Genomic DNA, 15,658 nt, shown 5'->3' on the forward strand with positions numbered 1-15,658 from the left:
CTTAATTTTTTTTTTTCTGTCCAAAAAAAAAAAAAAAAAAATTCTATTTCTACACAAAGACTTGCATCATTGCCCAGACAAAATGATTAAATAAGTGAGTTGCATATTTTGAGAGGATTTATAATTTCTTGTGGAAATGACTGAATCAATAAGATAATATACTGCATGTTTAAAATATTAATGCATCTCAGGGAAAGATTGAGTTGTTTTCTGAACATGAAACTATATATAAAAAGCACACAGTATTAACAACTAATTTTGAAAGAGCAAAAGATTAGCTTGGCATAAGCATACCTTGTTACTTGTTTAATCATCAAATGTTAATGCACTATTTACATGAACATTTAATGATTTGGTGCCAACAGAATCAGCCAAAGTCCTTGGTTTAATAAGAAGCATTTAGTGTTTACCAGAAATAGTGGAAGAACACGTTTTACACAAAGCTTTATTGTTAAAAACCCCATGAATATAATAACTGGTTACTGTGTGGAAGGGCAGAGTGCAGTTGAATTAAGCTGCGTTCAGAACATATCTTCTTTTTATATTTGATAACATTTCATCTAAATATAGTTTATGTATAATCATGGCCCTGGGCTCCTTTGCGATCCTGTGGCTCTGAAATTATTGCCGAGAAACGACTAGACAGTAATAGAATTGTTTGCAGGCCCAAAAAATTGAAAACATCTTTACCAAGGCCATGTTCCATGTAGTGAGTATGTTTTTAACTATCCATTGATTTTTTTTTTTTAATATTAGAGTCTGCAGCATTTATACCACTGCTCTATAGCAGAAAGAATATGATTGCTGCATGCATGTATTATTGTCCCATTGGCCTGCAGCTATCCTTAACTGGGCTTAGAAGGTCATGAGCGGGTTCATCTAAGTATAATTAGACTTAGAAAGACCTTGGAGACCAGAGGTGAGGCATATAGATCCTTTAGGTGCCACATTCATTTCCATATTAAGTGGATTCACGGATTAACCTGAGCCAAATTACTGCCAATTTTTCAATAAAATGGCATGATGATGTGGATTTATACAATGTCTCAAGATACGCAGCAAACCCCTTTATGTATTCTCTTCCAATAACCCTAGTAAACTCTATGCAAATTATGCAGGCACTTCTCTGATAAATAAATTGAAAACTGAGACACACAGGAGGATTGGGTCACTTGTCCTGTTTCCCAGGTCAGAAACTGGTGAAAGACTCTGAATGGGAGCCGTAAACTGGGTTCTAATTCGAATTCCAGTGTTATCCACAAAAACCACATAACCTCTAATATCATGACCAGACTACTTTGGATTTTAATACTCCCGTGGTGTGGCACTTTTTCAGTGTTTACCCTTGTGTCTTGGTCAGATTCCAAGTTAGGTAATTACTCTCTGCTTACCTAAATTTCTCCCCCTGTTTCAGATGGGTAAGTTAGATTCCACAGAAAGCCAGTGTATTCATAATTTAATGAATTATTATTTGTAAGATGTTTAAAGTTTTTCTCCTTCTTTATGTAAAAGTCGTACTGTTACTATACTTTTTGGAGGGAAAGGCAGTAGAGAATTCATGTTTTAAGTACAGGTTTTTTCAGAGCGCCTTCTCCAGTGTGGTTGCAGGCATATTTCACTTTGAGTAATTCAGAAATTTCTGAAAATGTAGTGTGAATCCTTGATTTTCTTTATATTAATCCACTTACTTTCCCATTGACTCACTTTATAGTTTTAGAGATTTATTAAGAATGAAGTTATCTTGGCTCTGAGATGTTAATTAAAATTATACTGAATAGAGCAAACATTTTAAGCTTATATAGTTTAGGTATTTTAATTTTAAAGATACATTCAAAATGAAATTATTTTGGCCCTGGATTGTATAATGAAAAATTATACCCAATGGAGCAAACTTTAATATATTTAAAGAATTACATTTCAGAGAAATATGAATGCTAACGCTAAATGCTTGCTGTTAAATGTTGGCTGTTGGCCCTGTCTAAGCAATAGGGTAAAATAATGTGAAAACTGTGAGGGAAGTTTGCCATCTTGGGACTGCAGGTATTTTTAGGTCAACTTGAGTTTCCAGGTTAGAAAACCTGAGAGTGAAATCACCTCAAGGTAGTGACCACTGAGAGGCAATTGAACCCAGGTCATGGGTTTTCCATTCTTCCAAAAAGGAAATAGAACATACCCAATCCTAGTAGCTGTGGGATTGCTTGTCTGTTCAGCAGTGTTCTATAGAAGAAGAAGAAGACATGGTAGACTAATGACAACCTATTCTTGACCAGACAGGAGTTTTTCCGTCCAGATCTTCTGGTTGTGCTTGAACTAAAGTACTGATCACCACGGTAGTCTAGAGACCTGACATGTAACTCCCCTCTGTCCATACATCACTCTGTTAACCATGCACCTTTCCTTCATGGACCTTTTCCCCAAAGCCCACACTTGTTTAGATGAATTCTGTTTCAGTGAAATACCAGAAAGATCTCCAGGTTATTGTGAAAACCCTGGTGAGACAGTGAAACAGAAGCTGGTAGATGATAGTACATCTGTTATTCGTTGAAAAGAAATGAGATTATTGATGGACATATAACTCATTATAGTCATGCACCAATTAGCAACAGATACATTCTGATAAAGGTGTCATTAAGCGATTTCATCATTGTGCAAACATCACAGAGCGCACTTACACAAACCTAGATGGTATAGCCTACTGCACAGCTAAGCTATATAATATAGTATAGTATAGCTTATCGTTCGTAGGCTACAAGTACATCATGTTACTATATAAAACAACATGAGATTAAATTAAGCAGAAGAGAGAATGATGCAATCAAGAGACACGGTAGACATGAGATGTATGAGGCTGCTGCCAGCATAACATAGCAAACTGTTTTACAGCAAACTTTTTTTATAAATAAAAAATACTCTAAAATAATATAAAAAAAGATAGTATAGTAAATACATAAACCAGTAATATAGTTGTTTATTATCATTATCAAGTATTGTGTTCTGTATGTACATAATTCTATGTGCTATACTTTTATAGGACTGACAGCACAGTAGGTTTCTTTATACCAGCATCGCCGTAAACAAGGAATATTGCCTTGTGCTACAACATTACAATGGCTACGATGTCACTAGGCAATAGGAATTTTTCATTATAATCTTATGGAACCACCATCATATATGTGGTCTGTCTTTGACCAAAACGTCCTTATGCAGCCCGTAACTACATTGAAAGTGGGAAGAGTTGATTGTTTAGTTACAGCAGTGCTTCCCTATCCTTTGGAATGTGACCAGATTGTTTATTCAAACCATTTCAATCCCTAGATGGTCTAATCTGTTGCATGACATGAAGACGTAGTAGTAACATCGTTTTAAAATATTTCATGACATCATATCAATGAAATATAACATTAGTGAATATATCACAAAATTAGGAGTTGGGATTATGAATTTAAAGGCTAGCATGTAATGTTTACATACTTAATTCTCCACTACTTAGGTTTTCAGATAAGAGCTAAGACCCTAGGTGGTTCAGTGTCTTCCCCAAGGCTATACAGCTAAACTAGTCCCTAGGTCTCCACACTCCTGGACCAGCGTGCTCCTCTCAACTCTACCAAAATCATGCCTAAGGAGTTAGTGATGCCTAAAAAATGAGAGTTCCTACGTAACCTGGAGGACCATGTTCATCCCTCCTGTTCTCCTCCACCCAATCACCAAGAAAGGAAAAATTGAAAAACCAGAGGCCAGAGCTTGATCCAAGCTTGATAAAACTTGAATCAAAAAAGACTGATAGTCATCTAAGAATCCAGAGTTGTTGACACTAATGTGATCTTTTTAGAAATACCAATTCTTGCTGTGAAGGTAAAACAAAATCTCCTCAGATAAGACAACCAGGATGTCCATTCAAAACTATCTATTACAGTTACATAGATAGATGATAGATAGATAGATAGATAGATAGATAGATAGATAGATAGATAGATAGATAGATAGATATGAAAAGCTATATCTTGACCAAAGCAGTATGTGATTTTTAAAATTTCCCCTATATACATTGTTTCATAATAATTACCCTGAAACTTCAAATCATGGTGCAGACATGAATATTCTAAACCTCAAATTAATTATTAACACATATGTATAAACTACTTCTTATACACTTGTAGACTTTTTTAAATCACCTAAACAAAAACAGCAGTTTTACCACATTGCCCACCACTGGTTTCTCTATACATAATTTTATTATCCATCATGAAAAAGAGAAGATATTTCCAGAGCTACTAGTGTTCAGTTAATGTGAAAGTATTTCTGGAATTGTGCAGGTAGCAGTGTTAGTCCGCGGAATATCACTGCCAGAGGCTAAATGCTATCACAGCTGCAGCAAACACGAAAACCTGTCAGCGATCACTTACTTTTTCTACTAGAACTATACCACAAAGTGGCATAACTCCAGGAGTTATAATGTATGATGAATACTTTTAATTATGAAAATTGTTCTAATTGTGACATTATTTGTGTTGTTATTTCACAACAGAAGCTTTCTGGGATCCCATTTAGAATGTATTCCATGGGAGACAAGAAAGAACATTTATTGCAAAGAGGTGGGCAGACCAATAACACTGCAATAACTGAGCCCTGAGCAGTTATTCTGATTCGGTGCTTATTGGTAAAGTCTGTCTGAAAATACAGATAAATTATCCTATCTTCCAACACAAGGCTGTGTGAAAAATGGCTGTCCAAATACCACTTCCTGTTCATGGCAGACATGCTATACATTGGGAATGTGCAGAGAAATATGATAAAGTGTTATCACATCACGACAGGCTGAAACACGGCTATGTCTGCAAAACAGGAAGGTGTGTGAGGGATAATGTCTGTCTTTAGGCACTATAGTATGTCAAAACCACAAAGACAATGTGCAGCAAAAGATAGCTCCCTCATAACCACTTTTTTATGATTGTCTTCACAGACCGAGATAAACGAAAAGCTGCAAATACAGGAAGAGGCTTTTAATGCACGAATAGAAAAATTGAAAAAGGCCTGAGGACTCAGGACAGAGAGTGATGCTAAACTTCACAGAAACAAACAAAACCAGTCAGAATAATGGACTCTCTAGAGCCTCGACTCTCCTTCATTCAGTTGGGAGGGGGAAACCAAGGTCCGCTTTTTATTATCCTAAGTCATTAGAAAAGTATTGGCCCCCACTTTGCTATCTCTTGTCCCATAACAGCCTCTGAATTTATTGCCTCTAAGTGTAATAGGAGCATTTTGTATACAAGAGTTTGGAGAACTATATATAGAAATACAATTACTTTTACAATACTCCCTTGATATTTTTGACTAATAAATGTTATTCATCTTCAAGGAGAATGAAGCCAACTTTTTTAAATAATGAAAAATAATAATTTTATCCATATTGACCCAAATGAACCTCCACATTAATGGAGTACTGTGAACAGATACCACTACCTCACTACTGACAGAAAACTTGCTGAACAATAGCTATTCAAATGCATATAGTAGGGGTTTTTTTCTTAAATCATTTGGTTTTCTTGAGGATAAAACTTGCTAAACAAAAGCTATTCAAATGCAGATAGTAGGGGTTTTTTTCTTAAATCATTTGGTTTTCTTATTTAAATGTTTCAGTGTGAAACCAATTTTCTGAAATTATATAATGCAGTTTGAAGCACTTTAATTTATTCTGTACTGTATTTGTTATTTCTAATCTTGTTACTCTCCCAGGAGAATACATGACCTATATAAAAAGAAGCAATGTATAAATGGTTATTAAAGACCAACCTATATATAGATTGTAAAAATCTTAAATACAAATCAAACTCACAGAGCTCTTAAAATTAACCATTATATTGCAGTAGAATGATTGAAAACATCTCAAGCCTGTAAGTACCTTTATTAAAATATAATTTCAAAAGAAAAATATCTCTTTGGCAACTGCTTGTCCCTAGTTGGACAAATTAAATTAATTACTACTTAGACCCTTTCCCAATGTCTTAGACTTCAGACTGTTCTAGAATAGAGAGCATTACTAGGAGGGGACAGTTCCTTCAAAAATCTCCAGTTTTATAGTGGAACCAGATGTACGTGCACCTAGGTGGTACTTGCACCTTGGTTGAATATGTTTGTGCTCTAAACTTGACCTATAACCTTACCTTTGCCATCAGTACCAAAGGGATTGCCCAAAGTGAATTCATTTTGGACAGAGATAGATCTAACAGCATTTGGTAATTTTCTAACTACCCGATCTGCAAAGTAAGAGAAGTCCTTAAGATGAAACCATGTTTATTGTTCATACAGCTCCAAGTCTGGAAGGCCCGGACATGTGCTGAGATGTGGTTTTTTTTTCTTGAGCTGTCCTTCCTAATTGAAAGTGTTCATGGCCATAGGAGACCCCTAGGAGGGCTCACAAGTCTTGATTCCATCAAGCAGTCTTTTCTCCAGGGAAAACAGAGGTGAAACTAGAGAAACCTCAAGCTGGGAATAAAGGAGCCTCTAGAAATCACCAAGCATAGTTTCAAACGCAATCATTGGCACAGAAGGGACCTGCATTTGTAATAAAGAGTGCTTATTTTCAGCAAGGGTACCAAGATTCTAAAAGGGAATAAAAAATCCAGTAGGATCCCTAAAAACTACACAGAGACGATATACTGTAAGCATGCCTAAAGCATGCTTCTGGAGTAAGACTCCCAGAGTCTGATACTGGCTTTACCATTGGCTAGTGTGGGACTTTGCTAGGCTACTAAACCTCTATTTGCTCGTCTGTTAAATGGGCATAATACTTATTTTCAAAGTAGTTATGAGGATTTCATAATTTCATATTAAAAAGATTTTGTTGTAAGGTTTGGTTTCTATTTACCTCTTAGGATACCTAAAAAGCCACTGCCCATCCCTAATACCCACTGTCCAGTTGTTTCATCAGCCTCTTTGCCAGTCTCCTCTGTCTCTCCACTCTCTCCATGTGTCCTCCCACAGTAACCACTTTGCCGCCCTGCTGTCGTACATCGTTCAGGTTGGAGCAGCCCATGGCTCTCTGAGGCAGCCTCACTTTAACATCTAATAATAATAAGAGAAAGAGCAATTACAGTAGCAGTAGTTACAAATTTTAATTCACAGTCTCTGCTCTTTAAAATTAATTTCAAACTGGTAAAGAAATATATCCATTCAGTTATTTAAAAAAAAAAAAGTGTAGACAGTGGAAAATAAATTTCACCCTAGCTAGATACTGTCATTTCTCTCCCCTCGAGGCAACTATAGTTTCCAGTAAGTCCTTGGGAAAGTATTTTTTGCCCATTTAAACAATTGCATGTTTGTGTACAGTGATCTTTAAAAAAAACAACACAATTTGCATTGTTTTTACATTACCTTTTTTATCAAATAACAGAGATAATTCTCTATCAGTACATAAATGACCATATAGTATTTCATTTTCACAATTCTATAACTTTACAAATTAATCCTGTTGATGAACTTTTTATTGTTTCCAGTACTTCACTATCACAATGCTGCATTGTCATCTTTGTAAACATGGTTATACCTGTAGGATGTATTCCTAGAGGAAGCAACTTCTAGGTCAGATTTTATTTGCCTTTGCAATTTTGATAGATATTATCAAAGTGCCTTCTGAAGATATTTCACCAATAGTGTGTAACAATTCCTTTTTCTCTACATTGTTACCAACAGCATGCTTTGCCCAATTTTTCATCTGTGATATTCACATATTATACATAGAAAATGTCACATTATTATTTTAATTTGCTTTTATTGTTTTACTCTACATGGACTGAGTCCATTACATATGTTTATAAACAAATTATACACACACACACACACACACACACACATCCACACACACAGAGGGTGCCAAAAAATGTATACACATTTTAAGTAAGGAAAGAAACTGTATTAAAATTGTAATGCTCAATATGTACCAACAACAAAAGATGATTACAAGTCATATATATACATTTTTTGGCACCCCTGGTATATATTTTTATTACATGTGTATGTATTTGACAATAGACAGATATTGTCGGCCTCATTTTATTTATAAATTGTGGATTCTGAAGCTGAGAGATTATGAACCAAGTTACATAATTGTGTAACTTGAACCAAGTTACACAATTAATAATTGATGGATCAGGGTTTCAACCCCAGTTCTGACCTATTTTACAGATGAGGAAACTGGGACACAGAAATTTTAAGTAATTTTCCCATGATCACACAGCCAGTAAATGGTAGAACCAGGTTTTGAACTTGGGCGTGTATGATTACAAAACTTACATACTTAACCTTCATCTTCACCTAACTATCTCATACTCAAGATGAAGCAAAGTGAAAACTGACCTTTCCTTTTTGTCATTAGTTATAATAAGGAAACAAATTCATTTATGGTGTTAGCATATTAAGTATTTAGAAAATTTATGCAGGGATGGAATGTATAACCCAGCTTCATTCATTCATTCATTCATTCATTCGTATATTCAATGAGTACCTACTATGTGTCATGGCATTTAGTAGTGAGCCAAACAGACATGGCCTCTACCCTAATAATCTCATTGGGGAGACAGTTCATACTAACTATGAGAAAGACAAGCTTCAGGGAATTATGGCAGTGGTGGACAAAGAAACTTGATCTAGCTTGGGAGGTCAGGGAAGTGACCCATGGCTTTTGACATTTGGGTTGGCATCTGAGGAATAGGTAGAACTGAGCTAGACAGAAGAAGGTGAGGGAAGATGGGTTTCAGGCAGAGAGAGAAACATGTGCAAAGTCTCTGGGACACAAAAAGAGGCTGAATAATTGGCCACAGCCAGAGCTCTCTCAAGGGTCTATAGACCACATACAGATTTTTATTTTTAACCTAAAAGCAATGGGAACTTGTTGATAAGTTTTAAGTAGCAAGTGACATCACATTAGTATTTTTAAAAAGGCCACCTCCCTAGTACCAGGACTTCTACCCATGGAGACGTGAAAAAGTGGTCTCATGGAAGGATCCCTGCTGTTAATGGTGCTATAGATCTACTTCTTAGTGATTTTCAAGAGTGGAAAATAAAGAAAATTTTTGACTTTTGTAAAGTCACAGGGTCCACCTACTCTTTGGCCCATAAGGCAGCCCCCTGAAGAGCCAACTGAAAAACAATACCAACCTATATCACTTAGAAAAGCAGCAACCTTTCTCTTATCATCCACAGTAAGATATTTTTCTTCCATTTGCAGGAATAATTTGGAACACTTTTTCCTTCACCCCCATGATAAATTTCAAAGACAAAATATATTCATTCTGTTATGAACAAGCCACCACCTGCCACTGTTACAGGTATTCGCAGGCTCTGTTGGGCCTAAATATAGCCATGGAGTCATTTTTCCAAAATCCAAATATAAAGCCCCTACTTCTATCCTCCATTTGATTGGAACCATTCAACCATCCTGGTAGATAATAAGTTTGCATGTTCTTAGATTGCATTTTATTATGCTTCAGTTCCCCAGGAGAATAAACGCTCTCCTTTTCCCAACAATTGTAGAAGAGAAATACTTCTGACATCTCAAATTTCAGAGTCTCAAGAAGATGTCTCTCGTCTGGACCTCAAAGTCCTTTTTTTTTTTTTCTGGACATTGACTTGTTAAATAAGAGAAGTCAGGACCCCTTCATGGCAGCCAAAACACCTATTAATTTAAGCAAAAATAATATTGATTTAAATAATATCATATTTTGGGAATTTAAATTCCACAACAGAGAGAGAATACTAAAATCCTTTTTTGCGTTCAGGATCCCTTCCCTTTTTATGAAAGTACCAGCAGTGGAGATTGGCTTACTTACTTCTGTGGTCTTCCTACGAAAAACCAGAATCCCTCTCTAATCATAAGAAAAACATCAGGCAAATTCCAATAGAGAAGCATCCTACAATATACCTGATCAGTACTCCTCAAAACTGTCAACTCATCAAAAACAAGGAAAGTATGAGGAAATGTCTCATCCAAAAGAAGAGACATGACTACAAATGTAATGTGGAATCCCAAATGGGATTCTGGAACAGAAAAAGGAAATCTGAAGAAATATGAATAAAGTATGAATGTTAGTTCATAAAAATGTATTATCAGTGTATTAATTTTGCCAAATGTACCATATTAATGTAAAATTAATAGCAGTAATTATTAATAGTAATAATAAAGGAAACTGGTGGGGAACAGTATATGGGAATGCTGTACTTATCTACTCAATCTTTCTGTAAATCTAAAACTGTTCTAAAAAATAGCCTATGAATTTCAAAGAATGTTAATGAAAACAAAATTCGTTAAAAGGAATGATGCCCACCATCAGATTTCGCCATTGATGGAATGACACCCCCTTATAAGTGACACATGAAAAATCAACTATAGCCATTTGGCACGCTACATACTTATAAAGAAGGAGAAAGAATCCCATTTTAAAGAGGAAATTGCAAACTTTATCAGTCCTGGGTCTCTCCTTACTTTCTGAGTTCCATGGTAGAATTTGAAACATTCTAAAAATGTGCATAGCTCATAAAAGCAGAGAATAGATTGGTTCCTTTTAAGTACCTAACTCTCTAAAATATAACATGATAATATGGTCTGTCAGCTAACCTTAAATAAAGCGATCTGCTCTCAGTTAAGTAAGTCTCCTCTGGATCCCACTAAGACATCTCTAAATGAGCATTCTTGGTCTCATAGTACGTGGAAAATGATATTTTGAATAGGTCGATGGATGGATAGATAGATAGATGATGATTAATAGATAAATGACTGAAGATGATAGATAGATAGATAGATAGATAGATAGATAGATAGATAGATAGATAGATAGATAGAAGTGATATCCAGCAACTTGTAATCAGGCTTGGTAATGATCATCCACCAGTCTATCTCCAAAAAAGAGTTAAAATAGCCTAGATATTAATCTTTTTAATAGAATATAAATCTCAAAATCAAATGGAGAAAAAAGAATAGCCTCCGTTCCTATTCCAGTGAAATCTTATATTAATGCACTGTCAATACATAGCCTTCATAATACCAAGGCCCCAAACAACCAGAATAAAAGGCACACTACTCATCTTCCAACCCCATACAGGAGTTAATGCCTTCCAATGACCCACAAAATGTTTGTGGATTTTATTTCCATATCTCTTTCTGTAAAATAATGGATGCTATTATTTTTTATGAACCCCATCCAGTCTCCTTTTTGGTTGTTATTGTACCTCATGGATTAGGATAAAGTTTGCCCTGAATCTGTAATAGTCAAAAATTCAAAATGGAAGACTGAAAAGTGTTCTAACCTTGCTTGATCCAGAACTTATTGCATCAGCTTAGGAAACATAATTGAGTGACTGAATGAATGTAATGACCCACAGGATTCAATTTTAAAATGGTAGAAACATGGTGCTGAAAATCTTAAATATTATATAGTTCACTCCTTTCACAGTGAAGAAACTGAGGCCCTGAAAAGTGAAGATTTTGTGATCACATGGCTAATTTGTGGCAGGAAATAGAATCCAGATATTATATTGTTCCGTTCCTTCTTTTATTCCTTCTTTCTTTCCTTCCTTCCTTCCTTCCTTCCTTCCTTCCTTCCTTCCTTCCTTCCTTCCTTCCTTCCTTCCTTTCTTCAAACATGCTTATATTCAACAAATGTTTACTGAGTATCTTCTGTGGGTCAGAAGCTATGCTAAACGTTTATAAGCAAAAACAGACATAACCTCTGACCTCATGGAGTTTACAGACTGGTGGGAGAAGTGGATTTTAACCAATCCCACAAATAATTATAAAAGAAGAACTGTGATGGGTGCTATTAAAAAAGGTATGCTCTGCAATGAAAGCTTATTTAGAAGAAGGTTCCACTGGGAGAGTCACACGGAAAGGATGAATAGACACTAACTAGGCAAAGAGGGGAGAAAAGTGTTCGGTCACAGGAACAGCAAGTGCAAATTCCCTACGGAAAGAGAAGATGGAAAATAGGGGATGTGAAAAGGGCCCTGGGTGGTTGGATCCTCAAAAGTGAGAAAGAGCACTTCGCAAAATTGAAAATGAATAAGTAAGTGGATATTAGATTACGCAGAGTTTTATATGTCAGCATAAAGAGTTTTGTCTTTGTCCTAAATACAATGAAAAGTCATTGAAAGGTTTTAAGCAGAGACTTGGAGGTGATTGGTGAAGTACAAGCACATTTGTCCTACACAAAGATGCCTCTAATTTCAGTGGAAGAATGTAGAAAAGACCAGAGAGGATGGGGTCAGTTAGGAGACTTTTCTAGCACCGTCCTCTTCCTGTTATACCACATATGTGTCACAAGCTGTCCATGAAAATCTGTTTTCCCATTTTTCCTAAGCACATTCCTGAACCCCATTTCTCAGATCCCTTTGCAATGACCATGTTTCCCCCAAAACAAGACCTAGCCAAACAATCAGCTGTAATGCATCTTTTGGAGCAAAAATTAATATAAGACCTGGTCTCATTTTACTATAATATAAGACCGTGTCTTATATAATATATACTGTAAGATCGGGTCTTATATTAATTTTTGCTGCAAAAGACGCATTAGAGCTGATTATCTAGCTAGGTCTTATTTTCAGAGAAACAGATTAGGTGTGACCACATGACTAAGTCTCAGCCAGTGAAATGTGAGCAGAAGTGAAATGCGCCACTTGAAGGGTGTTGCTCAAGACTAGCCAGCACCTCTTCCGTGTTCTCTCTTCCTCCTTTCTGCTGGCTGGATGGCAGTGAGGAGAGTGGCAATTTGAAGATAATAGAGCAACTGTCTGCCTGGGTTCCTGAATAACTACATGGCAGGAGACACTTACCGACTTGGATAACTTCCAGATTGTCTTATGAGGGAGAAATAAGCGTCCATTTCTTAGCGTGACTTCATTCTTGGGTCTATCTGTTACAGCAATTTAGCCTGCCCTAATTAATGCAATGAATATGTCTGTCTGTGTTTATGCATATGTAATATGTCTCATATGGGTCAATGTCTATAAACTTGGAAAACAACTAGCAAATTCATTAACAAGGGACCTACTTATAGTTTTATTGCATAAGGTAATTACTTCTTAGTTTATATAAGCCTACAGTCCCTCCTAAACTGACATTCTGTGAAATAATTGACTGAGCCTCACAAGTATGATGAATTGTACACTCAGGAATTTCCCACGAGAGGGCACACCTTAAATACTTTCTACTTTAAGTGAAGCTAGTAATTTTTTAAATGTCTATGGTTGGCTTGGGAATTCTCTAATATAATAAGAAAAGTATAAACAAGATTCTAAATTATGAATTTGCTAATAGTTTTTCCCTTAGGCCAAGGTTATTTCCTCAGCTGAAAAACTCTTTAATTCACTAAGAATTATTTATTAAATACCAATCCAGGAACCTGGCTGAGGCCCTTACTAGAACAAATATTGATATGTTGGCTACTATTGATACTGACTATATCCAGTTCTGAAGACTAATATGTCTTTCTGAAATATTATTCTAGTTGAGTAGTAGACATTTCCATAGTTAAAAGAAAAAGTGCAGTCAGATCATAGATAGAGTTGAAAGTAGAAACAGAATGTCCGTAGTTTTTCCCTCCCTCAAACATGCTCAGTCATTTGTTGTTCACTTGTTATTAGTGACCACCTGAATTAGTTAAAAATTTTTTGGCTAAAAGTAGGTAAAATTCTAAACTCAAAATAGCTCAAACAATAACAAAAATGTGCAATATTATCTAAGAAAAAGGGAAGCTCAAAGGTAGGGCTCCTCGGTGACATCATGGCAAACCCAGATTATTTGTCTGTGGTGCCATCGTTAGCATCTTGGGTTTTGTCCTCAGCGTTCTCCCCTCATAGTCCCAAGATGGCAGCTACATTCTCATAAAAGGACCAAAAGCTAAAAAAAAAAAAAAAAAAAAAAAAAAAAAAAAAATTTTTTTTCTTTTCTTACATTTCTTTTTGAACACAAGAACAACTTTTCCCTTCCAGGAGAATTTCTCCCATGTCTCTTTTGCCAGAATTGTATCACATGGCCAATTCCAAACCAGACACTGGGAACGAAAGTAGAATTATCAGGATAGACTGAGGTGAGTCAAGATTCACCAAGTGGAGCTGAGGAGTGGCACTGAAACACATGGTCAGCCAATAACAACAAAATTGGGATTCTGTTAGAGAGAGAAAAAAAAAAATTAGTCAACTGCCATTTCTAGTCCACCAAGTGATCTTGCCTACATACATTTTTGTTATTATTAAAGTTTATTGGTGTGGCAATGATTAGTAAAATTACATTGGTTTCGGGTGTACAATTCTGTAATACATCACCTATATATCAAACTGTGTGTTCACCACCCATAGTCAGTTCTCCTTCCATCACCACATATGACCCCGTTTACCCTTATCTACCACCCCCCTCCCCCCTTACCCTCTAGTAACCACTAAACTATTGTCTGTGTCTATGAGTTTTTATTTCTTCATTTGTTTGTCTAGTTCTTTTGTTGTTTTCAGTTTTATATCCCATATATCAGTGAAGTCATACTGTTATCGATTTTTCCTGTCTGACTTATTTCGCTTAGCATAATAACAGTGGCCAAGACATGGAACAACCAAAGGGTCCTTTGATAGATGATTGGATAAAGAAGATGTGGTATATATACACAATGGAATACTATTCTGCCATAAGAAAAGATGAAATAGTGCCTTTGCAACAACGTGTGGATCTTGAGATTATTATGCTAAGCCTGCATACATTTTATACCTTGGAATATCCTAGCCCTCTCAGCATTCTTCAATTCCAAATCTGGATAGATCAATCTTTTCTTGTTTATCAAAGATTATGCTACTGGTACTGGTTATTATCTCTATGTGTGGGTGTGGTTTTTTAAATTTTTGTCACAGAAAAAGCTACTGTATTCCAACATGTCTCTGAAAACTAGCTAGAAATTTTTGAAACTAAACCTATTCTTCTCTTAAGGTGCTAGACTCATACTGAATTATTACCATTTCCTTTCTGTTGAAATTTTGATGACATGGTCATCATTCATTCAACCAAGTGTGACCATTTCAGATTCAGTTAAGTGTCTTTATTCAAGGTGTCCTCATAGGCTCTTTTATTTGTTAGAACTATTTCAAAATAAATAGCCAGATGAATCACCAGAGAGCTACGAAACAAAACTCACGGGTCAGGGCTGAACTGAGGAAACAAACAAAAAGATGAGGCAATTACAGACTTGGGAAATTGTTCATGATATAATATTAAATGAAAAATCTATCATTCAATCTATGTATTTTTGTGGGGGAAAATTGATAGGGAAAGGAAAAGCTCAAACAAAACAGGTGTTTTCTCTTGATGGTAAGATTTTAAATGTTTTTCTATATTTTTCATACAGCCTATATTAACTTTCCTTTTTAATAAGAAATAAACACTGCTTCTGATAGATTTAGGCTACACCTTAACCTTCAGTGTCACTGCCCTTTTCCCAGCTCTGGACCAACCCACTGAAAGCTTGAGCATTTTCCCAGCCCTTTCTGGGACAGGTGGGGAGTCTTTACAAGAGCGGCCATTAAGACGCAGCGGCGTACTGTTTGGACCCAGGGAAGCAAAAATTGCTTCCCAGAAAGAGCTCCTGTTCTGAGGAAGCTTCCACCTTAAATCAGATACACACTGGGAAGC

The 15,658-nt window shown here is 35.9% G+C and overlaps 1 protein-coding gene across 8 annotated transcripts in view; it reads left to right on the forward strand.

Moving 5' to 3' along the window:
- Positions 1-15,658, forward strand: part of CABCOCO1 (ciliary associated calcium binding coiled-coil 1) — a 563,526-nt gene that overhangs the window by 532,268 nt on the left and 15,600 nt on the right. For 2 of the 8 annotated variants that reach the window (XM_088792038.1, XM_019731905.3), the window contains one exon: positions 4,961-5,929. The exons of the other annotated variants lie outside the window; for them this stretch is intronic. In XM_088792038.1, coding sequence (XP_088648164.1) covers positions 4,961-5,035 — 75 coding nt within the window. In that variant the 3' untranslated portion in view covers positions 5,036-5,929. Of the gene's footprint in view, positions 1-4,960; positions 5,930-15,658 lie in introns of those variants that run through there. 8 annotated transcript variants of the gene reach the window in all.

Source organism: Rhinolophus sinicus, chromosome 15, assembly GCF_057876585.1.
Source record: "Rhinolophus sinicus isolate RSI-liver-muscle chromosome 15, RSI-T2T, whole genome shotgun sequence".
NCBI lineage: Eukaryota > Metazoa > Chordata > Mammalia > Chiroptera > Rhinolophidae > Rhinolophus > Rhinolophus sinicus.